Below are 27,076 nucleotides of genomic sequence, written 5' to 3'. Positions count from 1 at the left end.
TGGCCCTGGTATCTGTATCTTATTATTTTTCTTTCATATTTTTTCACATAATTGAATTGTACCGGATTCTCTTGGGTGCTCAGCAATAGATTCTGACTCTGAAATCCATTATTACTTCTCAAAGGAGGAAGAGGAGGAGGAAACAGGGAGGGAGGAAAGAGGAGAGAGAGAAGGAAGGGGAGGGAAGAAGAGAGGGGGTAGAGGATGGAACAGGAAGGGATAGAGGGAAGAGACATGTTAGAAGGAAAAGGAGAAGGAGGGAGAGAGAATGACGAAAGAAGGGGCACGGGGGGCGTGGGGAAGACCAGACATCTCATCTCCCTCATTGTGACATGGAGGTGGACTCTAACTTTTTTATATAAAATATTGTAAAGTGAACCCCAAGGTGTGTATAGAGTGGGTGACAGGAGCTCCCTGTTCCTAGAGAATTAAAAAAAATACTACACAATCAATCCTTGATTAGGACACAAATATCTTAATTTTAAACTTTTGAGTGTTACATAGTTTAAATAAGTTTTTAATAGATTTATATGATTAAACATGGAGATAGTACAAGTTCTTTTTCTTACAGAATTATTTATTTTCTCAGTTTAATTGCATGACATTTGGTGGAAGGTTTAATGTTGGGGGGAGAAGGTGCTGATAGGATTGGAAGGTCCTGGGCAGGGGCTGGTCTGGAATTGAGCAGATGATTATTAAGACAGGAAGAGAAAGGAGATGGTGAATAGGTTTGCCTCTGTGGCAATTTACATCTGGCTGATTTACATCTATTTTAGGTTTGCTATTCTGGTTAGTTCTTCTTGGCAACTTCTTAAAATTACCTGATAAAGCTGATAACTATATTAGGGTGGGCTCACATGATGGGATTCCCACTTCCCGACTTGGTCTGCCTATACTTTCCTATAGAAAAGCCCTGTACCAGCCACCTGAGCTACAGTTTTCTGACCCCAGGGATATTATGGTGAAAAAAGTTAATATAAATACGAAGACATTGCTTTAATCCCTACACTTCATTGGTTTGATGAAGTTTGAGGAGAACACAAATAACTCATGTGTTGAAGATCAGCGATTTCACATTTAAAAAGCATAAAGCTTATAATGGTCTTGAAGAGAAAAGATTCCATATGAATACAAAACCATCATTATCACTGGCAACATGTCCAAATATCTTGCCAACATTTTTCTGATTCAGACTGTTAAGTTTCATATTAAAATATAATAAAAAGATATTCATTAAAAAAGACTTTATAAACAGACAAAGCTTGAAAAGCAGAAAATATAGTTAGGAAAGTCCATGCAAACAATAAGCACATTTTAGGGTACTTTTCCCAAGAGATAAAGACAAAGTCTGGATGTAGTAATAGCAGTAGGATTGAGCACTGAGCATCCATTAGACACTGTTCCACTTTCAATATATCATCTTCCATAATTCTCATAAAACCCCTCTGTAATCAACATCGTTCTACTCTTATTTCATTGATAAGGACTCAGGAAAGCAAGAATTCCACAGAATGTACTGGTGTATGCAAAGAGAATGGAATGAATATGAACTTGAGGACCTCGGAGAGTCAATCTGTATCCCAACACAAGGGCGTTGGAAAGTGTGTTTACCAGTCACAGAAGACAGTAAAGCTGGTAACTTTGGTATAAAAGGGAAAGAACATAACAAAAAAGCAACTAGGCTGTCAGCTTGGTGTACGGAGCTCTAAAATAATAAGCTCTATGTGTTTCATTTTCCGGCCATCCTGCTACTCGGTGTACTGCAACGCTTTGAAGTCTCTGTGGTAACCACGGACTGCGGAAGGGACTTGGCTCTGGGCAGCTCTGTCTCTGACCCAAATGGGCTGCCGACCTGACATCTTGGCTGCAAATATATGATGTTGCCATCACTTTAAGCATAAGCAAAATAAATATACTTTAAGCATAAGTAAAAAAGCCAGATGATAGTAATGATGGTAATATTTTTAGATTGACAGCAATATGCTATGCTTTGGGCAGAATTGAGCTTAACATGGATCATATTTACCCTTTTAAAGTTAATTTCTATTTTTCTTTTCATTCCTTCAAGAAGAAAAGGGCTAAAATAGCACTCAGTACTCTACTAGCACTTAGGTGGTGACAGTGGATATTTATTGGTTTTAAATAACATGGCTTAACTACGGCTGTCAGTAAAATAGACGCCTTAGCATACCAGAGGCACCCACACAGGGTACCACAGGCCACAGAGAAGCACTTAGTAGTTGTGTGTAATCAAGTTTGTGAAAACTGATCCAGGAGGGCACTTTACTATTTACAGGAGTGCTATAATAAATCTTTTTTCAAACTATCGAATCCATTTGTATTGTGAAATATCTCTTAATTTGTGTTTTTAAGTTTGAATTTTTGTGTACATGTGGTCTTCTTAAAGTGAGTCTCTTCTGAAATTTATGGAAGCCCAGGTGAATCTAAAGTACTCAAACATAAAATTCATTCATTTGTTCTCTCAATACTCTGAAGTGATGCTATGTATTAAACACACGCCAGGTCCAAGGGATGGCCATGATTAAGTCCGCTAATGCCCTTATGATGCTCATAATAATGCCCTGAGTTGGGAAGAATTCTAGTGTGTTAAATATTCCTCTCTTGGAAAGCCACAGAAGAAATAAGCATCTTCCCTCTGTAAGACAGCTATCCAGTCATTTCTCAAAGGCAATGCCATAGGTAATCATTTTGAATACTTCTCACCTATAAACAACACAATAATGTGCTGAATTTGTGTTGTCACAACATATCAGATGTTAAAATGAGAACTGGCAGGTCTTGGGGAGCTGAATGCCCCAGAGCCCTAAGCTGTACCTAGAGGTTGGATCTCAGAAGGACCTCAGATTCTTCTGTCCACCCTGCCCTCTCCTAGGTCCCATACATTATTCCTCCCCAACACCCAACACTGCCCCCCTCCTCCCGTCCCCTCGAAGAAACTCTTGGTTACTTTCTTGGTTGAGAGTAGCTGAAACTGGAGTCATCAAGGCCTTTTCATCCTCAGACTTTGTAGCTGATGGGCTGAATGATTCCGCTCCTCCTCCTCCTCAGAAAATCTGAATATAAATGACATATTTTAGGGTTTGAGGGGTGGGTTCCCTTGCTCCCTTTTGGTTGAACTTTACATGCTTGTAAGTAGAATCTGCAGGAGCAGAGGGCTCTGGACTCAAGTCCCCTTAGCCCCTAACTGACTTCGCAGATCCTTGTTAAGTCCGCCAGCCACTCAGAGGATTAGGCGGGAGGGCGAGCGAAACTTCAGATCCCAGAATGCCGAGAACTTGCCCCCCGAGCTCCCTGCAGCCGGTCCGCTCCTCTCATTGCATTCTGGGAAATGTAGTTTCTTTCTAATCAGTAGCTACAGTGTCTTGGAAAGGAGGGCTGTTAGATTTAAGGGATCCGCCCCTCCACTGGCCCCGCCCTCTCCATTGACCCCGCCCCAGGTTGCTCAGGAGATGAGAGACGCCGAATCTTGGTCGGTGCTGGCGTGGGAAGCAGGGTAGGTGCAGAAAGAAATCCTCCGAGGTCTCAATGTGGAGGTCCTCCATGGAGACTTCTGACAGCTTCTGTCAAGACTGTAGCAGCAGTAGGCAATACTGGCTTGAACTCGGACCCACGGACTTGCTGGAGCGCAAAGGCTCCCTGACCCTTCGCTCCCATCACAAGAAGTACTCGAAGCCCGTGTTGGTGTATTCTTGGTGAGCGAGCTCTCTGCAGTTCCCGGCCCCTGGGAGAAGGGATGGGGGAACAGAGGAAAGGACAGTAATAGAGAGAGGACAAGGGTGGGGAGGTTGGAATAAACAGGAGAAAATAAAAGAAAAGGAAGAGAAGAGCAGAGAAAGGAAAAAGGAAGACATGGGAAGGGAAAAGACGAGACAAGTGAAAAAACTGGGAGAGGTGACAAGGGAGACCAAAGAGAGGGAAACAGATCTTCAAGGTAGGAATGGGGAGGAGGGCATTGGGAGTTGGGGCAGCAGGAGATAGGGAAGCCTCCAAGACCAGCTGCCCTGACACACTGAGACCTGCTGTAGCCAGTTCCTGTCTACCAGAGGTCATAGATCACCCGCACGGAGGAGGGAGATGAAGCCTTTTGCAGAGGCCTGGAAATCACATTTCTGAGAGAACTACTTACTCAAAAAAGGAAGGGTCCGTTAGGAAACCAGGGGACAGCAGGAGGGAGGTGGCTGTTCAGAGGATGGCCTCCAGGGCTACCATTTCTTGGGGGCAGTGAAGTACACCAGATGATTTGAAAGAGGTCCCTAAATATCTCCTACTAGGACTCTCCTGGCCAGAGATTACAAACTGGCATCTCCCACTGGCTAAGGCCAAAATGGACATAGTTTTTTTTGTGTCCACTGTGTTTCTTTTTTTCTTTTAAATTGTCCACATTTAAAATTAAGAAAGTGTACATAAGCCTTCAGGATTGTGTCTTCCCTTGAAAAGCTTAAGGGCCTGGCAGCAGAGGATTTTATTTCTTCTTGCAGTTACTGGAGCTGAGCCCTGTCTACCTATAATATGGGAGTTCCTTCTCTGGGTATTTCACTCATAGAGGTTCTTGCCTGGTGCCAGGAGGCGTTTGATTTACTTCTTCTGCTTTGGGTTTGGAATTAAAATTCATCTAGAGAGTCTTGCTTTATTAAATATTGTGGTGACTAATAGCAAAACCATGACAGATAACTGGGAAAAAATTAGGAATTAGGGCATTTAGAACTTTGTCTTTTGGGTCATTTTCCTGTATTATTGACAATAATTACTTTCAGAGTATTTGGGATATTCTGAGACAGAGGGTGGAGACAACGGAAAAGAAATCTCAACTATTGTCTCCTTTATACTTTTGCCTTTGGACAAAGATAACTGATTTGGCTTGACTCTAACCCTAAGGCTAAGCCCTCCTTGATCCCATTCGTTCACGTAATGGATGTGAGCCTTGCAGTTTCTGTCGTGCAAACTTTCGACAGCCTACCCTCCTTCCTATAAGCCCACTCCCCTAATTTTACTTCTCATCCCTAAAACTGACTTTCGGCCTATTTAGAAACATTTTTTTAATGTTTTATTTATTTTTGAGACAGAGAGAGACAGAGTGTGAGCGGGGAGGGGCAGAGAGAGAGGGAGACACAGAATTGGAAACAGGCTCCAGGCTCTGAGCTGTCAGCACAGAGCCCCGACGCAGGGCTCAAACCCACAAACATGAGATCATGACCTGAACTGAAGTCGGAGGCTTCACCGACTGAGCCATCCAGGTGCCCCAACCTATTTTGAACTCAATATGAGAAGCTAGATAGATTTGGAATCCAAAGCTATATAAGGAAATAGAAAATCCTCTCTTAGCCTCATACCGGGCTTACCTCATAGACCTCAAGCAAAACACTTAGCTCTTGCATGATTCTGTTACTCCGTGAAGAGGAGGTCATAATATAAATCACTATTAGAAATGACTCTTAAAGACAAAGAACTTTTTCAGTGGGCAGTGCTGCTTCTTTCTTGTGCACTCCCATGACTTGTGGACACCATAGGCATCAATAGCCAGGCCACAGAAGAACATGAATGGGAAGGAGATGAGGAATTTGGTGGGGGAGAAGTGTGGAGGAACACTGGAAGTCATTCTGGTCACTGCTGAAAATGCAGAGTTCTCATGCTGTTGGTTTTAGAAAGAATATTGGGGAACAAAATGAAATAAATTCAATTCAGGAAACATTCATGTGTTATGTACTTTGCTATGTGTTTGAGACAGAGATAAAGTGGATTCAATGAGTTGATTTGGCTAAAGGATTTAACACCATGCCTGGACTTAGTCAGTGGTCAGTTATATATGGTAGCTAATCCTAACTTTTTAAGATAATATAATAAACACTTGGACTCTCTCTTCCAGTACCAACTCTGTAACATGTGAAATGGCAAGTGAAATGACTGCTGTAGGCCTCTGTTTCTGCCACCGTAAAATGAGGGTGGTAGGATTATTGTAAGATTCAACATATTGTAAGTGGAGCACTTTTTAACATATGGCCTGGCACGTCATAAACACAGTGAAGCTTAGATGCACGTGTTAGGACACGGTCGTGGCCTTCGATGGGTTTCATCGATCAATAAAGAAGAATGCTAACAAATTCAGTGTAATTGATTTGTGCAAAATAGAGATGAATGTAAGAAGCCGATGTAATAGGGAGGGGAGATTTGTGTGTGGGGAGTTTCCTGAGCAAGGTTTAGAATGAAGAATAGGAGTTCCACAGGTGCACAGAGGAGCACAGGCAAGTGCAATGGGATAGTCAGAAGCAACATCATAGGGAAATAGAAACAATTCTCTACAGTTGGCCAATACAGCTGACCCTTATTATTTGCAGATTCTGTATTTGTGAATTTGCCTGGTTGCTCAAATTTATTTGTAATCCCAAATCAGTACTCCAGGCATTTTCATGGTCATTTATGGACATGCGCAGAGAGAGAGAATTTTGGGGTCACTCTTCCTCCCCTCTCCCGTACTCCCTTAACGGTCCCAGGTGAGATCAGACAGTGTGGACACTCTGCCTTCTTGTTTCAGCTCTCAATTGTAAACAAGCGGGGTTTTTGTCTGCCACAGTCTATTTAGCATTTTTGTGCTTTTTATGGGCAATTTCATTGTTAATGTGGATCCCATACAACTGAAGTGCTGTCTAGTGTTCTTAAGTGCAGGAAGGCTGTGATGTGCCTGATGGAGAAAATATGTGTTACCTAAGCCTCATTCAGTCATGGGTTATAGTGCTGTTGCTGGGGAGTTCAATGTTAATGAATCCGCAAAATATACTTAATAAGGTATATTTAAGCAGAAACACACACAAAACCAGGTCATATATTGATTGGTGATGAAAATGTGAACAGAGGCTCACAGGCACCTACTTCTTTATTTCCCTGAGGAGCAGTGGTTCAGTATTTGCTAATTATTTGCGACAACTTTGTAAAACATAGCATCCTCAAAAAATGAGAACTGATCATAAAATGTGAGAAACATTTGCATTTCTTTGAGCTGGCAGTGCTGCTGGCATCCTTATTTTCATCCCATATCCAACTAGTCACCAAGACCCATAAAAAAAAGTGTTAAAAAAAAACTCAACTCTGTAAAGTTCAAATTGTATAAACTTCCAAATGGACAATCTGGTCGACCATTGTGTTTTTATGCATTCCGGTCATAATTGTTTGCTTTCTATTAACTTGTTATATATTAAAACTTTTATTAAATTTTAATCTTTTATCAGTGATTTTTATTTAATAATGAATACTTACTGTCTATGATACACCATTCGGATGGCTTTCAACTGAGTATTTGACCAATTAAGTGACTGTCTCTAGGCTTGCAAAGGAGAGTCTGTAACTGAGAAAAATTCTGATTTGCATCTTATATAGTTTAAACATTTGCATGATTCCTGTGTTTTGTTATTGCTTGTAATACAGGTCTGTCTGAAGAACAGCTGTATATAATAGACCTGATGAAGTGATATACCCAGAATGGTTGTTCAAAGCCATCTCTGGTCCATGACTAGAGTAGGACATTGCTTAGGCACCATCACTTCCTTACAGCTGGAGTGATGGACAGAGCCATGTTACTTACATCACACAGATGCTTCTGTGGGAGAGAGACCTTTTCTAGAAATTAGTTTTCTCTGTTCATTCCTGTGGCATATGTAGAGCTGGTCCCGTGAGAAATTCAGAATTGAGGGGAAATTTCTTGGGATGTCTTCCCATTCATTGGAATGACAGAATACTAAGAGCCAGAACAACTAGATTTGCCCTTAATAAAAATTCTCTGTTGTGAGGCTGCTGCTTATATTGTTATGTATATATTTTAACCCATCTCTTCATTGCCCAAATCGACATCAGGTAATAAGTGATGATAACTTAAAGCCTAAAAAATCATTTGAGTCTCCATGGAGACAGTTCATGCTCTAGTCTCCATGGTGACACCTAGAGTTTTAAGAGCTCAGGTTAATTTTATGTATATGTAATTTCAATTACTTTTCTTCCCTGCCTAAGCCCTAGGTAAGGAGCTTGGGCATTTTATTCTTTCCTTTCCTCACCCTTCTCCCAATAATAGGAAGAAAACAGAAAAAGGAAAAGAAGGAAGAAAAATAAAATGCAGTGATAATTGTGGGGTAGGGAACTTCGTAGTTTTACAGATTTCTACGGAACATCATTTGGACTGGGGAAAGAAAGAGCCTTCTGTGATGTCGTCAGACTTGCACTCCGTTGTGCTGTCTGAACAGGGCACACTGAAGGTATTCCACAATCAGGGGAGAACCTAGTTCCCTAGATATCGTTAGTGTCCTTACAAAGAGACCAGAGGTGTGTTTTCTGACACGCTGTATCATTCTACCTGCACTTAGCCAGTGACTCTCTCAGGGCCTAACCTGGACGTGTTGGGAGCTCTTCACACGACTCAGGGCCACACTAGACCTTCTCTAGCCAGCGCTCCTCTCCTCGCATCTCCGACACTCACTCACGAAACGGGATGAAAAGGCAAACCAGCAAGGCCTTTTAGCAACCCCATGTTGCTGCCTGCCTCTTTTATGGAATACATCAATGCTTCCCTCCACCAAGCCTCCGTCCTCCGGCCTTTAACTCAGGCCTTCAATCGAATGCTTATTAACTCTTATCTTATGCACATTTTAAGTAAGTTTGGTTATATGGTTTCCATGCACACAGCATACACGTTGGTGAGAAGAGAGAAGAGCCTTAGAGAGGCTTTTTTTTTTTTTTTTTTTTTTTTTTTTTTTTGCCAATAATGAGAAGTGCCAAGAGCAAGCCTCAGGACAAGGTGTAGGAACACAGCGGGGGGCCCAGTTAACGTCCATCAAAGAAATGAACAAATGAGTGGGCAGAATGAACACACACAGAAACCCAGAAAACACTGGGTTGGGACCCTCTATTTTATGCTGTAAAAATGTTCAGAGGGAAACAGTCTACAGGATAGAACAAACTCATAATAAAGCCAGAATCAATGTTCACACCCACGATCCTGATGTAACAGGATGCCACTGAAGTGTGTTTGGTCACCTCTGTGTAAGTGAGCTTCAAGGGGTATAATGTACTCCTTCTGATTTGAATGGTGAAGAATTAAAAATGGAGCTGAACTTGTACTCTTCCTAGTTGCGGTGCTTAACTTATCAGGGACTGACAGGTACTAAGAAGATTTTGAGTTTATACAGGGATAAACGAATTTACACTTTAAAGAGATATTTTTATTTCTTAACTCCTGCTTAAAAAGAATTCTAAATTATATCATGTGACCATTTGAGATGGTGTTCTAGTAGACCAATAGCATGCAAATATAGTCTTCGAGTAGATAGCAGAATTAGAAACTTGCATACAAATCAGATGCATATGTAACATTTTTTTCTAAAATTGATCCTGATGGCTTTTCAATTGATAGTTACAAGGAAAAAAATTCAAACGTTGCAACTAAAGGGTATCTCAGTCTCCTCAAGTTTAAACAGCTTGTTTTAAGTTAACATAGTCCCTTTCAGAAGAGTGCCCCCATTCCTGTGTCCTTCGTCCTCTAGCCTCTTCTTTCCCCAGTGGCACCTGTGTGTGTGTGTGTGTGTGTGTGTGTGTGTGTGTGTTTGAGGAACTGAGGTTGTGTGTTATTTTGGAGGTGGGGAAGGAGACCAAGGTTGCTCACCTCATTCTTCGTCCAACTTCTGAGTCTGCTCCTGGTGAGTTTGTGACCAATAGACTTTGTTGAGGACCGGATGTCTCTGCTTACGCTTCTGGTTCCACTTTGGCTCTTACTGGCTCCACGGATGCCCATGTCATGCTTCTACTCCTCCCCAACCCCTGACTTAGGCTGGTCATCCTGTGGCCACTCTGGTTACAGCCCCTCATCCCTCAACATGGCAGCCCGCAGCTGGTGCTCTGACAGCTTCCATCAAATACCCCAGAGACAGAGCGCGCGCTGTGCTCTGACCAGGAGAGTTTACTCCTGTTGGCCTGAGAATTATTAAAAGCATTTTCTTTCACTCTCTAAAGTGATCTGCTTTAAAAGCTAAATTATAAGGTCACCCTATCTGAGCTGTGTTTGGGAGCTTCTGAGTCTTGTTGATAGAAGCTTAAGAAATTTAGACCTTTTATTTCTCCACAGTGACTGACTTTCAAGAAAAATATCTCACTCAAGACTCAAAAATTCCATTTGGTTAATCAGAAGTTAATGAGCCATGCTTTATTTTCCTTCATATTCCTCTCAAAACAATCTTAAATCTTCCCAAGACAAATGTGAATGCCTTTGATTTATTAGATCAAAGGTTATTTTACCGAGGTAAGCAAATAAAAGTGAAAATATGAATATTTGAAAATATAGTCTCACTACAGTGAGTGAAAAAAAAACAGGATGTGATGAATTCCTTTGTTAAAGGTGTAGGTCTATACACATTGGAAAGAGATCGAAAGAACATTCACCACAGAACACAAAATACTTATTGCTGGATGGTAGGTACATTTATGGATTATTTGTCTTCTTCTTTTTCCTCTTTGCCACTTCTACATTTTCCATAATGAACATGTATTATGTCCATAATAAGAATAAAGTAAAATTACTTTAAAAAATTTGAATCATTTGCTGCAGCTTTTCCCTGAAGCAGACATTCTCTAAATGATCAGAATGTAGGCACAGTGTTTCATCTCTTTTGGAGTCTGAGTCACTTTTCATGGTTTATTATGAGTCTTTTTTAAATATCTTTTTAATTGCTAGTTTTATGTTGGGTAAAAAAGATGATGTTATTCACATTCATTCGGTTTAACCACCCTTTCATTCTTGTCTCTGTTCTATAACGGTAGCTCCTACGCCACAGTTATTTTTAATGTAGTCCTACATTCTTATTCCTCAACATACGCACATACCCACAAATGATCTTCAGTGTAGTAGTTTTGGGGGGAAGCACCTTATTTTCTATTTTTAAGATGAAATCCAGGACACACTGCATCCTTTTGCCCTGACTGAATTTTTCTTTCGGTGCTGTTCTCTTTCATGAAACTCCAAGTTTTCTTCCTGAAAACAAGTGGTTATAGGATTGTTGTGCCTTGACCTTTATGTGAGGTTTTGCTCAACTTAATTGGTGGCTAAGGTAAAACATCTTGCACGTTTTGCTTGCAAGATGAACCCTTGTAAGGCAGAGTATGATGGAACGGGCATTTCTACATATGGGTACCCTTAGATTAGGAAAGATCCTTGCTGTAGACAAGTCCCTCTGTTTGAGCCAACCCTCTACTTACTGTTGGGACCACCGCCCACCTGGGCCATGGGAGCCACCAAAGACCACTCCGCATCGTAATGCTGCTGAAGTCTTTCCTCTTGCAGATAGTCACAAGTACTTTTCCACCACACTTTCTTTTTCTTACTGATGATCCCTTTCTAGGTAAGGGTGTGGGGAATAAGGGAGGACATAAGAAGAATGTGGAGCCTAGTGACATTTTGATAAGGTGAGATTCAGTCTATGGACACTGTTGACACCAGGCTCAGGGCTCGAGGTTTTTAACAGCACTAGGACTAGTATTAGCAGATAAACTTCTCTGAGTTGGCCAGGGAAGCCACCTCTTGGTACTGTTTTCTGTATGTACCGGTCAGACTTCTTTTGGTTGCAAGTGACAAATACTCAGCTTGCATAAGCCTAAGGAAACAAGGCAATGAATCAGCTCATTATATTCATGAAATGGTTGATTACCAGGTAAGAAGAACAAGGGTGAAGCCTCACCTTAAGAACAACTAGAATAAAAGATGAAAATGCAACCAGGTCTCATTTAATTTCTCCTCTCTCCTCCTCTTGGTGTATTTGCTTCATCTTATTGAAAACTATGGGAAACATGGCTGCTGAAGTTCTGGAATTTATATCTGATGAATCTTTATATTTATCCTACCAAAAAAGTTGATTTTATGGTACTGAATACAAAACTTCCAAGTTAGATATACTGTCTTGGACCAAATATCTGTTTGGAGTCATCTGAATAGGTAAGGTTAGGTGGAAATATGGCAGCTCTCCAGTAACAATGGGACAAGTTGGATAATACCAAGAGAAAGGGGTGCTGAGCTGAAAATCCTATAGATATCTACTATATTCCATTCTATCCTAATATATATATATACTCTATCTGCTATATCTTATAGAGAGCTACTGTAGTGGAGAATGAACCCCATAATCCAAACACTCCATTTTATAGCAAAAGTTTAGAATATATGCATTAATATATTAGGGATTTCCTATATTACCTGTTACTTTGACTTTAGACTTTCCACCACCCCACCCAACCAGCACCTACACAATACACTTTTAAAAAATTGATCTTGGATGTAATGGACAGAAAACAGAAACTTTGTGTAGACATTAGATAAATATACTTTTACAATGTTTTGAAAACTTTAGTTCTGATATTGCATTATGGTTTTTGTTAGACACTAATCTTTTCTACTGTTTTCTTTATTTCACTTTGAAATACAATTACATTTAATTATTAGCCACATAGTATATTTTCTTTATTTTGACTTAACTAAGTTTTGATGCATTAACAATTAATTGGCAGAAGAATTAGAACATGTTTCTTTGGCAAGATGTTAGATTCCCAGTCAGATTGTTCTAGGTTCAATCAAATGGAAGAATTAACATATTATCACTTATTTATCACAAAAAAATGTAGCTTTCTTTTATAGAAAGTGGTAGGAAGAAGGTTTTGAAATTAAAATGTATGAACGACTTGTCAGAATTTTTTAAACACTTGGAAAAATACTGAGATGCTCAACCAGGAGCCAGAAGCATTAAATGAGCTTTTGGAAAAAAAATCACTTAAAAATGTTTTTATTTCTAAATAGCTCATTTTTGTTTAAAATACCATTTGCTTAAAAAATATATTTATTAAGCCACTGCTATGTTGCAGACACTCTGCTGGGTGTGGGGTTTGGCAGTTAGGTCAAGATTCCTATAAGACAGGAGTGGACAAGCCTGACCAGGCAAACACTGTGCACTGTTCTGTGCTATGAGTAGAGGAAGCAGGGTATTCTGGGAACTTAGGCCCTACTGGACCAGGTCACGTTTTCTAGAGGAGGTCATTGTAGTTCCTAGGGTTCACATGGAGAGCTAAGGGTGGCACATTAGCTAGTTTTCAACAGAGAGCATTACTGCCCTTTCCACTGGAGTGTTTGGTAATGGTGTGGACATTTTTTATTGCATAATTACCAGTATCTAGTAATGTAAAGTGTGTGATTACAAGAATTGTGACTCTAAGTTCTAGGGATGGCCACAGCATCTTAGTAGCATTTAACCATCTATTTCTGTGCTGCCTAAGTTACATATCCATAATTACAGCCAGATGGGTGGGGACAACAGAGCTAATATATATCTACGGCCAACACATTCAGGTTAGCTAATTTACATATGGCCCTTCCAACACATTCAGGTTAGCTAATTTACATATGGCCCTTCCTAGCAAGGGTATGAATAGCAAAACTCCATGGTGTGTGACCATCACAGAAAAGGAATTCTCTACTCATTACTGTCTAAGAATCCTGAACTTTCAGAGCTTAGTGGCACCTGCTCTCATTTGTAGGGGTGCATGCCAGCAAAGCAACCAAAATTTCATGTGGGCAATCTAGAGATTAACATATTGTGGCCTTCTATCTAGACCTCAAAAGAAGTATATATATTGTGTGATTGTTTTTTAGAGAAATCTAATATGATCTGATCTAATCTATTCCATGGGTTTTTTTTGTATATTAAACCATTTTATAATAAATATAAATAATCTAGAAAGGCTGCCCATGGTTGTTTTACTCTTATGTCAAAGTGAGTGTAGTGAATGTAACATGATCCACTATAGGTCTTATTGACCTTATCCATGGCTTTGAATCTCTGACCACTGAAGATATCAAGGCATGTCAAACATTCTTCTAAACATTAAGATACAGATAAGAAATTTCCTTCTACAATAAAATCATCTGGGCCTGGTCCTGTTTGACAGATAACTCTTTCTTTCTTTGACAACTTTCTCTATTCTTTCTTTAGGAATTGTCTATTTAGATTTTCTGTCTCTACTGAGGACAATTTTAGTAAATTACTTTTCTTAGAAAGTTACGTGTGCTATCTAGCTTTCCAAATATGTTTGTGTAGAGTTATGGAAAGTAGTCTTTAATGCTTTAAAATTGTTTCTTGTATTTTGGTGGTTATATCCTATTTTAACAACCTTGTTAAGATAGAACTCATATACTATACATATCAACCTTTTAAATTGTGTAATCCAGTGGCTCTTCATATAGTCACTGAGTTGAACATCTATCAAAGCAGTTGACATTAGAACATTTTAATTAACATCAAAAGAAATCCTATGCCTTTTAGCTGTTACTCCTGAATCTACTCCCCTGCTCCCACCAACTCTCAAGTCCTAGAAACCACTAATCTATTTTCTGTCTTTATAGATTTGCCTGTTCTGACCATTTCATATGAATGGAATAAAATAATATATGGTTCTATGTGACTGGCTTTTTCTTTTCACTTGACATAATGTTTTCAAGTTTCACCCATATTGTAGCATGTATCAGTACTTCATTTCTTTTTATTGCCTAATAATACTCCAGAGTATGGATATTATATCCCTCTATTTTATTTATATCTCCCCTCCCCTTTTTCTTGGTTTTTAGATGTTTGTCGATTTTGCTTATTTGTTTATTCTGTTTTCTAATGTATTTAATTCTGTTTTTATCTGCTTTTTAAAACCTTGAATTATTATATTCTTCTGGGGTGTTTTTGTTGTTTTGCTTCTTCTATTTCTGTTTTTGAATTAGATCTTTTACTTGTTATTTTTTCATTTCTCTTGATATAAGGACTTAAGCTTAGAATTTTTTTTCTCTTGATATAAGGACTTAAGCTTAGAATTTTTTACTGCTATAGCTATACCCTATGGATTCCTGTAAGTGATATTTCAATTTATTGGTATTTGTTAGAAATTCAGCAATTTTAGTTTGTATAGGTCTTTGATTCAAGAGTAGTTTGATAAAGTGTTTAAATATTTTCAGATTGGAGAAGGATCTCTTTAAAAACATGTTACTTGGGGTCTTTTGTGATCCATACAGATTTTAGGATTGTTTGGTCTAGCTTTGAGAATAGCCAAAGTAATGTTGAAAAAGAAAACCAAAACAGGCGGTGTCACAATCCCAGACTTTAGCCTTCACTGCAAAGCTGTAATCATGAAGACAGTATGGTATTGGCGCAAAAAAACAACACATAGACCAATAGAATAGAATGGAGAACCCATCATTAACCCCACAAATGTATAGTCAACTAATCTTTGACAAAGGCAGGAGTTTTCATTGGAAAAAAGTCTCTTTAGCAAATGGTGCTGGGAGAACTAACTGGATAGCAACATGCAGAAGAATGAAATAGGACCACTTTCTTACACCATACACAAAAATAAACTCAAAATGGCTGAAGGACCTGAATGTGAGACAGGAAACCATCAAAACCCTAGAGGAGAAAACAGGCAACAACCTCTTTGACCTCAGCCACAGTAATTTCTTGCTCGACACATCTCCAAAGGCAAGGGAGTTAAAAGCAAAGATGAACTATTGGGACCTCATCAAGATAAAAAGCTTCTGCACTGCAAAGGAAACAATCAACAAAACTAAAAGGCAACTGATGGAATGGGAAAAGATATTTGCAAATGTGATATCACATAAAGGGTTAGTTTCCAAAATCTACAAAGAACATACCAAACTCAACACCCGAAAACAAATAATCCAGTGAAGAAATGGGCAGAAGACATGAATAGACACTCTTCCAAAGAAGACATCCAGATGGCCAACAGACACATGAAAAGATGCTCAATGTCACTCATCATCAGGGAAATCAAAACCACACTGAGATACCACCTGACACCGGTGAGAGTGGCTAAAATGACTAACTCAGGAAACAACAGGTGCTGGCGAGGATATGGAGAAATGGGAACCGTCTTGCACTGTTGGTGGGAATGAGAAGTGGTGCAGCTGCTCTGGAAAACAGTGTTGAGGTTCCTCAAAAAATTAAAAATAGAAGGACCCTATGACCCATCACAATAGCACTACTAGGAATTTATCCAAAGGATACAGGAGAGCTGATTCATAGGGACACATGTGCCCCAATGTGGATAGCAGCACTTTCAATAATAGTCAAATTATGGAAAGAGCCTAAATTTCCATCCACTGATGAATGGATAAAGATATGGTTTATATATATAATGGAATACTACTTGGCAATGAGAAAGAATGAAATCTGGCCATTTGCAGCAACGTGGATGGAACTGGAGGGTATTATGCTAAGTGAAATAAGTCAGTCAGAGAAAGACAGATACCATATGTTTTCACTCATGTGTAGATCTTGAAAAACTTAATGGAAGACCATGGAGAAGAGGAAGGGGAAAAAAGTTACAGAGAGGGAAGGATGCAAACTACAAGAGACCCTTAAATACAGACAACAAACTGAGAAGTGATGGAGGGGTGAGATGGGGGGGAAATGGGTGATAAGCACTGGGGAAGGCACTTGTTGAGATGAGCGCTGGGTGCTATATGTAAGTGATGAATCACGGGAATCTACCCCTGAAACCAAGAGCATACTGTACACACTGTATGTTAGCCAATTTGACAATAAATTATATTAAAAATAAAAATATAATATAATAAATTTAAAATGTGTTATAAATTTTTACCTTTTTTGTATTGTCATATCTTTCAAACATATGAAAATATTTGTTCTTATTTTTTTGTAGAAGTTCCATGTTTTGTGTTCAGGCAAGTCACCAAAAATTGGCTTCAACCTTTCCATATACAATATTCACTCATTTATGCAAGGATAATGACCCAAATTCTACCCAGTTGCAGGTAAAAAGTTCAAGATCTCCACATGTTATGCTATTGTCCCTCTCTGAAATCTAGCTGTAGCTCTACTCGATTCAAAAACCTATAAAGCAAAAAGACAGATTTTTTGCTCCCAATACACAATGGCAGGACAGAGACTGGAATAAGCACTCTCACTCAGAAAGAGGAAGGACAGAAGTGACAGAATTGTCATTTGTCCACAGTCATCCTAAAATCCTCCTTCTTCAAGAGCCCTACATTGGTGTCAGGAATATTCTTTGTTAGATTCTGATTCTGTTAGACCCGATTCTGCTTTCTGGAAACAGGTTCCCTTTCCCATTGTTCTCTGTGGTCTTTGGCTCTGCCCAGTGTGTGATTTTTTTTCTATTATTCTTGACTACACCTGCAATGGATGTTGTAGACTATGCTCTTCTGTGAGCTCTCCAGCTTTCCCAGTTCACTTCCTATTTCCAAAAGTTTGGGGACCAAAGAATAATTTAAATATTAAACAGTTACAGGATTTTAAGTGCAGACTCCTGTCTTATTTGGAAGAACAATTTTTAAGAACTTCATCAGTTATTTTTGTTTGAATCCAATTAATTCCAATTGCTAATAACCTCACAATTCTTTCTAGAATAAGTTTGCTATAATTCCTTATTTTTTCTCCTCATAGTATCTCGATTATCACATTGAGGCTGCTGTAGTTACAGAAATCAGAAACCCTGGGAATTTCTGCTTGGCTATCTCTTTAAGCAGATGTTTACTTAAATGCAGCTTAATTCATTCAAGTGTCTAATAATGGGGTGAACGTTGCTGGGAGGCTCAGCTTTGTTACAACTTTGTCTCAAAAAGATCTTTCTCAGTTTCCTCTCTTACTGTTTAAGATCTAAAAGTTGCTGACTCTTCCAACTTTTTAGATCCCAAATATCGGGAATCTCTCATTTCCCTTTACCTTCTTGTAAACAAGCCAAGTTTTTGAATTTATGCCTCTCTCTTTTATAAATACCTTGGTAAAAAGCAATTATAGTTCAGACATAGAACTAACAAACTTTTCTCCCAGTCTCTCTCGCTGTACTAGGCACATGAGTTGACTCTTCACCTACTGTGGCTATGAAATGTTTTGCCTTTCCAGCTTGCAATCTCAGTTACCTTTTGTCTTTGCCTGGCTTTTCCAATGCTATATATTTTAGATTTTTGTTGCAATAGCACCTACCCCACTTTTGGTACTGACTTCTGTGTTAGAATAGGCTAAAGTTAATCTGTAAAAACAGTCCCCCAAATCTCAGTAGCTTAAGCACATAAAGGTTTATTTCTTGCTCTCACAAAGTTGACTGTAGGTTTTTGGTGGGGAGTGAGCACTCCTCCACACAGATACTCTGTGATTCAGGATGATTCAGGCTCTATCATCTAGAAAGTCATTGACTGCTCTGGCAGGGGAAGAAAAGTTGAGAATTGTACAAGAGCATTCACTGTCAAAGAAATGATATATATTACTTCAACTCAAATTTATTTTATTATCCAGTACTAATCAAATGGCCCCACTAAGTTCAAGAGAGCTGACAAATTGAACCTCTTGTATTCCCAGGAAAGAAGGAGAAATTACACTGGTGAGCACAATGTTTATCACATATGGAAGACTTTCTTATAAAACTCCCCTCCTAGGTGGGCTCTGGGGCTAGAGTTTTGTCCTTCCCAGTCCAAAGTCATTGCCCATGTGCAGTGTTGGCAAATACCTCGAGGGCATCAGCAGATCTGGTGTTTTGAAATTCTACTTAACCCTTTGGTTACAGGCTTTCATCCAAAAATTGGCCTGGGATTTCCCCCACTGGATTTTCAGCTTTAAAAAAAAAAAGTTTTTTTTTTAACATTTATTTGTTTTTGAGAGACAGATCATGAGCAGGGGAGGGGCAGAGAGAGAGGGACAGACAGAATCGGAAGCAGGCTCCAGGCTCTGAGCTGTCAGCACAGAGCCCTATGTTGGGCTTGAACCCACGAACTTCGAGATCATGACCTGAGCTGAAGTCCAACGCTCAACTGACTGAGCCACCCAGGTGCCCCTCAGCTCTTAAATCCATTTAATATGTTGGCATTTAAAAACTATACTTTTATTTAGCATTTTCCATTGTTTCCATTGTGAATGTATTTGCATAACTATGGAAATACCATTTGGCTGTCACTCCAGGAGTTCCCACCTCTGGCCAATCTCCTTACTGAGATTTCTCACTACAGCCTCTTGTCTCCACTTCTTCCATTGTCTTTGACTGGGTCTTGGCTGCTTATGAAAGTCCTTGCCCACAACGTGATCTGGGGATTATAACTTCTGACTTCGCCAAAAATTTAGTTTGCTTTTAATTTTTCCACTTCCTTTGCTTTGAATGATTTCTGGGGAAGACATGGGGGAAAATGCTCATGTCTATAATTATGTTCATAATGGAATAATATTTAAACCTTAGATTCTCTTTATGAAGAAAGACTTGTTCACTTGTTTCTCATGTAAATGAAATGAATTGCTTTGAAACCAAAGAACGTCGTAATATCTAGGCAATATGCCTTGCGCTGTGGGTTCACAGAAGTGTGTATTAAAATGGGCTGTTGAGCTCACATAATATAACCTTTTGATGTTATTCCAGAACAGTTAATTCAAATTATTTAAACTAGTAATATGAACTCTAGAGAAGGTGTTTGCTTTGTTTTGCTGGAAAGCAAACTGGTCTACATTCCATTCATGTGAGATCCACAGTCAAGGTTTTCTTGACTATCTATCTATAGTACACTTAAGAAACTCTGTCTCTCTTTAGTCTTACTCTTCCACCTCCCAGAGCGTCTTATTCAGCCAATATAAGTTGATTCTGGAGGTCAGGATCAAAGAAACCCCGAAAAGTATCCTAGGATTTGGAAATGAGATCCAACTGTCGAACCATGGAGTAACAGGACGTCCTGATCCAGGTTATCTGGGACAGTCCTGGTTCCCACCCCTCCCTGCGTACTTAGTACCTCATTTCCCTCTGAACGTGTTCCAGGTGGGATCATCAGTTACAGTGTCACCCTGCCTAATACGTGTCCCTTCAGCTGTTTTCAAGGGCATGTGTTTGGCAGTTAACTCAGACTGACAACATTTATTTAACATTTAAACTGTTTAGACACAGACTTCCACTACTATATTCCTTTTTGTTTCCTCCCAGTATTCTCCATAGGGCCTCCTGTTGCTGAAGATTTTATGAAAGAAAATTTATAATAATGAAAGGTCTTATTTACATGCCACTCAATCAATATATGTCGAGTGAAGAAAATGACTTATCTGCCTTTGTCAAGTCGTTTTCCTTTGAGTGCAGTTTAGGCTTCAGATTCTGTGGTTTCAGGTTATAGATGCACAAATCACATATGGCATGAGACACACTGAAAACCAGAGTCCCTCTTCATAAGTTTGAAATGTCATCATTTCTCCCAAGGACATAAGATTTTCTTTATGACTCTGCAAATGCATCTAAAAGTCTTCATTTGTCAGTTTGATGAATGTGCTACCAAAAAACACTGCCTTGGACGTAAATCATTTTCCCATGAAATCTTTAAAGAGCACTGTCAAATGTTTCTTTGTAGCCTTTGATTCTGTTGGTTTTATGCTCTTAAAAGCATAAATGTCAGAAAATATAGCTGACTCTCTGGGGTGATTTTCTTTCAAAATTCTAGATAGCAGATGTTTATAAAACCTAATAGAAAAGGTGTCTTTCTCTTCTCATGTGGGTTAGATTTATATCCGAAAATACAATAACTGACAGAATAGTTGTGAACTACATTAATAATTCTAAAATTTAAAATTAATATATTCCATCTGGAGTCTTAACTAAACATTTTTAACATCTTTGAAATTCGCAAAGAAAAGGTGTCTCTTGTCAAGGAACGAGAAGCTAGAAGGGCAGGGGTTTTCATTGTTCTCACGTCAGATATTGTTGAGATTCACACCCCCATTGCAATCAGTGTTACGCATATGCATGTCGAGAGCTCTCCCACTCAGCAAGCAGATTTATAATTCCTCTAGAGACAAGTTTTGGTTACAAAGGACTAGCGTCTCTATATGCATAATCACTCCTTCTTTTTGTGTGCTTTTGCAGAGTGAGCCAGGATGCTCTTTATTTTTATGGACACGATTGAAAGCCTCTGCTTTCAACATTTATATTAAGGTGACGGTAACACAGTGTAAGAACACTCAATCAATCAATCATGTAAGATTTAATGAGCATTTATAACATGTTAGACTATGCTAGGCACTGAGATTACAAAAATGAACAAAGAATAATCCCTGCCATCTAAGATACTCTTAGTCTAATGAGAAGGCAGATTCATTAATGAAAATAGTTATAAAGAAAAAATGTGAAATGTGGAGCAGGGATAAAGGTTTTCATTGCAAACCCCACATAGATGTGGGACCACAGAAAGTGAGAATAAACTTCAGTATAGCTTGAATGTCACTTGGTCCACTAAAGTGTAACTTGGTGCCCTTTCCTGCATTGGAGACTCCTCTCCCCACGCTGTCCCCCACTGCTAGCAGGACCACTCTGGCTTGGAGCAGCCTGAGGAGAGCTATGGGGCCTTGCCTGAGCACTCTCCAGACTCAAGTCTTTTTTACAGCTCTCAGGAATTGTATGTGTTTACTCAGGGGACATTAACAGATCTGACTGCAGGTGGAATCATCCAACTTTTATGTTAGGAAACCCAAGCTCCCAAAGGACCCCAGAAACCGACCTAGAAAGTCCTCTTGACAAGACATTATTTGGGACTACACTAGGCCAGAGAAGATAGAAAGTACAGGATCTAGAGGCCTCCGGTGATGGTAGGATTGGTGGTAGGAAGCTATGTACTGACTGGATATATTGGGCATTTGTCTACAATGGGACCTGCTCGTGCTAGCTTTGACTTACTGGATTCCATTGACTTGAATCCCCTCTGAATCAGTCCTACTGGCATTTTTGACAACAGGGTCATGGTTCCAAGCTCCCTTTCATACAGTTGGCAACTCTGATCCTGTCCTGTCTGTCCTTTCCCCATTCCCATTTCTATTCGTATTCATGCTATCTCTCCCACATCAGGGTAGAGAATGCAAGTTTCATCTCTTATAATTAATGATGTCTTACATAAAGATTTCTCATGTAATGAAATAGCCATAGCACTCAGCTCTGGGCTTGGCAGAGCAAGGTCCCAGGCAGAAGCAAGGCTTCTTGTCAAGGAAGAAGATGGCAGGGAGCCCTGTGGACCAGCAAGAATGTCCGCCAGCACTTGCATGCTTGACATGGAAGACACAGCTCTTCCTTCGGTCAGCAGCATGGAGTACCTATATTCAAGGAGCTTTGACCTTCAACTGACTGCTGACCAGCTGCTGTCAAATTCACGTCTCGACAAATTAATGTCTGCAGAAGCCAGTCAGTAGACTAGACCAGTGCTGGTCAACAATGACCTTAGTACTAATCCAAGGTGATAATACAAACTGTAAAGACAGTGTAGCAAGTTTTTCATATAGCTGAATGTATTTGGTTTAAAGGAATCTGAGATTGTTTTTACTTATCTTTGGTGTTAGAGGTCTTCCTATTAAAAGCAATACATAGCTATTTTATTTTTAATGTTTCTGTCAAAACAAAAGTTGGCAATTTTATGTTGGTTCTACAAATTTGGGGGGAATGTTTTGCTATTCCGTGAAATCGGTTTTGGGAACCACTAATCTAAGACTCTGATCTACAACTGTTCCCTAGAGCTTTCTTAACCTTGGCACTTTAGACAGGTTGAGCCAGATAGTTCCTTGCTGGGGAGTGGTGGGCGAGGGGTTGTTCTGTGCAGGGTAGGGTGTTTTACAGCATCATGGCCTCCACTCACTCAATGCCAGTAACAGCCCTCCCCACCTGGGATGCCTTCAGACATTAGGGAAGTTGGGGTGGGGCTTTGTTCAAAAAGTTTGAAAGATATTGCTCCAGAGACATTGTAAATTTTATCTTATTATTTTTTTAAATTATCTTATCAAAGAATTTCTATTGCAATAAACAACAGGTTACGGGTGGTTTCATGGTGAACATTAATAAATGCAGGTAGCAAGGAGAAAAAAGCTATTAAAGTACAATAAAGTCTTGGTTTGGGAACATAATTCATTCTGGAAACATGTTTGTAACCCAAAGTCCTTGTATGTCAAAGTGAATTTCCCCATAAGAAATAATGGAAAGTCAGATGATTCATTCATAGCCCAAAAATATTCATATAAAAATGATTACAGTACTGTACTATATACAACATAATAAAAAATACAAAATATAAAGAAAAATAAACAAATGAACCTGCACTTACCTTTGAAAACCTTCGTGGCTGGTGTGAGGGAGACAAGTGAGAGGAGGGTTATTATGTAGGACGACTTTCACAATCACTGATGGAATCACTGCTATCTGTTGGCTCAGTGGAATCTTTTTCTTTTCATGCAAGTTTAACAAGGAACCTATCCAATGACACTTGATTTGCCTCTTTTTGAGGATTTCACGGAAATGTGACATAGCATTGTCTTTAAACGGATTAATTGCTCACACTGCCACAGCCTTATTCAGGTGGTGCTTTTCAACAAAATTTTGTAGTTTCCCACATTTTACACATCTCCCTCATCTCATTTGAAATGAGGTATTTCTCCAGCATTTTCTCCTCTTCCTCTGCAGATGAGATCACCTCCCTAAGCGCTCGCTGTTGCTTGTGATACAGCAGTTTGATGCAGTAGTCAGATGCCAGTTGTGGCCACCTTCCAATGTTCTGAAAAATCACTGATTTCTGACAACCACTGCAGCCTGAGACCAAGCATTCGAGCATGGGAGCCAATCAGCCACAATCCTGCGGGGCAGGGGGGAGAAGAACCATTGGTTCATTTGTGATTATGTGACCTTTGACTTCATGTACTACTCATCCTGCAAGACATCACTCCTTTATCAAGTTAAAGTTTATTAGAAATGTTTGCTCGTCTTGTGGAACACTCGCAGAACAAGTTACAATCCAGGGTTTTATTGTATGTGTGTGTGTTTATAATACAGATATTTCCTTTATTATCTATTATTATACCTTGATATAGGTCTCATAAAGATGCTGTAAGGCTTAGTTGGCATTAACAAAGTAGTGAAAACACTCAACTAAAGCATAGTGTAGAAAGATAAAGTATTATTACATATAATGGTATTTTGCATTTACATGTCACTTTTCACTTAAGACTCTCAATCCATTGATTCATTTGTTTCCTCAATGTATTATTCTCAGTTCATGTCAGGGAAATTGAGGCACAAGCCAATGTTCACCTGACATAATCAGAGAATTAATTAAGCCTCTCATTTCCTTTATAATACGCTAATCACTTTTACTATACATATATTATAGTATAGGATTATACTATACTAATTATACATATTATATATACTATTTATAATATACTATGCATATATACTATATAGTATGTATATACTATATACGAATATTTAGGATACTATATACTAATTATATAGTAATATACTTACAATAATATACTTACAATACATATAATACATACTATATATAATAATATAAGCATGTTATGTAATATTTAGTATATAGTAAATATGTCTTTTATATTTTATACTACATTATATATACTTTATAATTTTTAAACATCCAGATTTCTCTTTGCTAGGCTGGCAGCCTCTCAGGAGTAGGGGCAGGTCTTCAGTTGTGTATCTCTCAGAACAGAGGGCCATGGGCACAACATTCACGGGCAACTAGTAGACACTAGGAAATGCCAGTTGCATTAGCAGTTCTGCACAGAAACGTTTTCATTACAGATTCATCTTTTCAATGCTGGACTTTTAGTACTGAGACTGCTGTAAGTCAACACATCTGCATCTTTTGTAATACTCCAGTTAGAATACAACGTAAAATATATGGTGGCATAGTCAGGACAGCATTCTGATTTTCATGGACCTTAATTATCTTTGCCTTCATGGGCTTCTTTCTCCCTTTAAAAAAAGAGTTGAAAGTGATAGTTTATGACTACTTGGTATAAAGATGGCTACAATCTAAGATGAATTATTTTCTTTATTATCTGATTAAAAATGATTAAAACACTCTAGTGGGATCCCAAGGGAACCGTGTCCCCTACACTGTGCCCATGGTAACCAGTAAAGAAGTGAGCACTGAGGGTCACACACTGAAATGTTAACTATGCTTTTCCTCTTCATCCTCATGTTGCCAGGGAGATAATTTGGTTTATTGTCTCAGGGAAGAAAGACACAGCAAGCAACAAAAACACCAAATTCTTAGCTTCCAGGTCCAAAAGCTCGAGTTTTAGGATGAGTTTTAGGATGACGCCATAGGTTTGGAAGAATAGATGAAGAGCTGGGCTCCCCCATCTCTTGGGAGATGAAGAGTTCATGGACTGAAGATGGAGGGTGCCAGAGAGGCTGAGGACATGTGGGATTGTCTGGGACCCCCAACTTGGAATAAAGACCTTGGAAATCCTGGAGCAGATGGGACCTATCCCTGCCTAGCCCTCTGTTCCCGGGGTACAGTTTTGGAGGTGTGGAACTGTGGGGCTTCTGTGTGTCTCTCAAGCGCGGTGTGGTGGGATTGTGAAACCTTGATGGACCAAGCAAACAGCTTAGAAATAAGATTTGCTTCCAGGAGCCCTGGGTGGAGAGGGACACAAGAAGGTTCTTGGTGGCCTAGATAATGGCATGCCTGTGGCAGAGTGCCAGTCTACACAGAGCCCATGTGGCAGGGCCAGGAGGGCGTAGCAGAGACCTGCATGGGTCCATAATGGAAGACCACAGGAGAATCCGGAGGTTTCCACGGATGTCAGCAGGAAGAGATGGTGACACAGAGATGGGTTCTTGGCAGTGTGGCACCACACAAGCCCTTGAGAGTTGGCAGGGATCCATAATTGACCAAGATTAAGGATTTTTCCATCTTGACAATATGAGCACTTGGAAAAGAAATTAAGTACAATTATGGAAGAAATAAAGTTGCAATTGTACACCAAAATTTTTTAAGCTGGATAAATATTCACTTTACATTGGTGTTTATGGTGCTTGACAGTAATAAAGGACCTTCTGCTTTAATTTTTTTCATTTTGCAAAAATCTCCTTGGTATTATGTCTGTTCTCATTTCATACATGTGGAAATGAAAGTACAGAGAGGTTAAGTGACTTGCCCAAGTCACACATCTAGGACCTGAGCAATGACTCAAACCCATGGCCCCATTCACTCTATCACTCTCAGTTCTTAAATTTTTTTTATGTTTATTTATTTTTGAGAGACAGAGAGAGACAGCATGAGTAGGGGAGGGGCAGACAGAGAGGGAGACACAGAATCCGAAGCAGGCTCCAGGCTCCGAGCTAGCTGTGAGTACAAAGCCCGACGCGGGGCTCAAACCCACAAACCGAGAGATCATGACCGAAGCAGAGGCCGGAAGCTGGAGGCTTAACCGACTGAGCCACCCAGGGGCACCCCATATCACTCTCAGTTCTTGATGTTCAGTATTCCCCCCTAAGGACCTAAGTGAGAGTTTCCTGTGAGGATCTCAAAAAATGCTTATAGGATTCTGTATCTCCCTCTCTCTCTCTGATACTCCCCTGCTCGTGCTGTCTCTTTCTGTCTCTCAAAAATAAATAAAAAACATTAAAAATTTTAAAAATGCTGATATGGTACCAAAATGCTTTTAGTGTTTTGCAATTTAATGCTCAGATGTTAGGAAGGCCGAGGGTTCACATGTCTGAGTGCAGCTGCTCTGCCCTGGGCTCCCTCACTGCTGTGTTCTGTGCAGTTCTGTGCTCTCCTCTCAGAGGTGGGGAAGCAAGGGTGTAGCAGTGTAGGGGCCCAGCCCCAACACAGTGGGATGAGGTGGGCCTAGGGCCTCCCGACTTGGATTCTGGGTGCCCCATTCAGGTGAGTGGATGCTGTTCTGCTTCCATAACCCACCCTGTGCCCACATTGTAGAATTTTCTTGTTTGTCTGTGTCTCTTGCCAGACTGTGAGCAACTGAAGCAAGGACTGCAATAGGCTTGTTCCCCGCCCATCTCCTCCTGGCATGGAGTAGGTACTTAAAATAGTTCCTGAATAGATAGACCGTTGAATGGATGGATGGGTGGGTGGGAGGGTGTATGGATGAATGGATGGACGGGTGAATTCTGGAGTACCTCAGTGTCCCTTACATCATCTCAGCCCTGTACCCCTCAATAGCAAGGCCCCTTCTGAGGG

At 39.8% G+C, this 27,076-nt stretch overlaps 1 protein-coding gene across 2 annotated transcripts in view; it reads left to right on the top strand.

Annotated features, from left to right (window-relative positions):
• The first annotated feature begins 3,496 nt into the window (after positions 1-3,496).
• Positions 3,497-27,076, top strand: part of C13H9orf135 (chromosome 13 C9orf135 homolog) — a 75,220-nt gene continuing 51,640 nt past the window's right edge. For both annotated transcript variants that reach the window (XM_029921156.1, XM_029921155.1), the window contains exon 1: positions 3,497-3,713. In XM_029921156.1, coding sequence (XP_029777016.1) covers positions 3,547-3,713 — 167 coding nt within the window. In that variant the 5' untranslated portion in view covers positions 3,497-3,546. The remainder of the gene's footprint in view (positions 3,714-27,076) is intronic.

Source organism: Suricata suricatta, chromosome 13 (assembly GCF_006229205.1).
Source record: "Suricata suricatta isolate VVHF042 chromosome 13, meerkat_22Aug2017_6uvM2_HiC, whole genome shotgun sequence".
Taxonomy (NCBI): domain Eukaryota; kingdom Metazoa; phylum Chordata; class Mammalia; order Carnivora; family Herpestidae; genus Suricata; species Suricata suricatta.
This window is presented reverse-complemented; position numbering and strand designations above follow the sequence as displayed.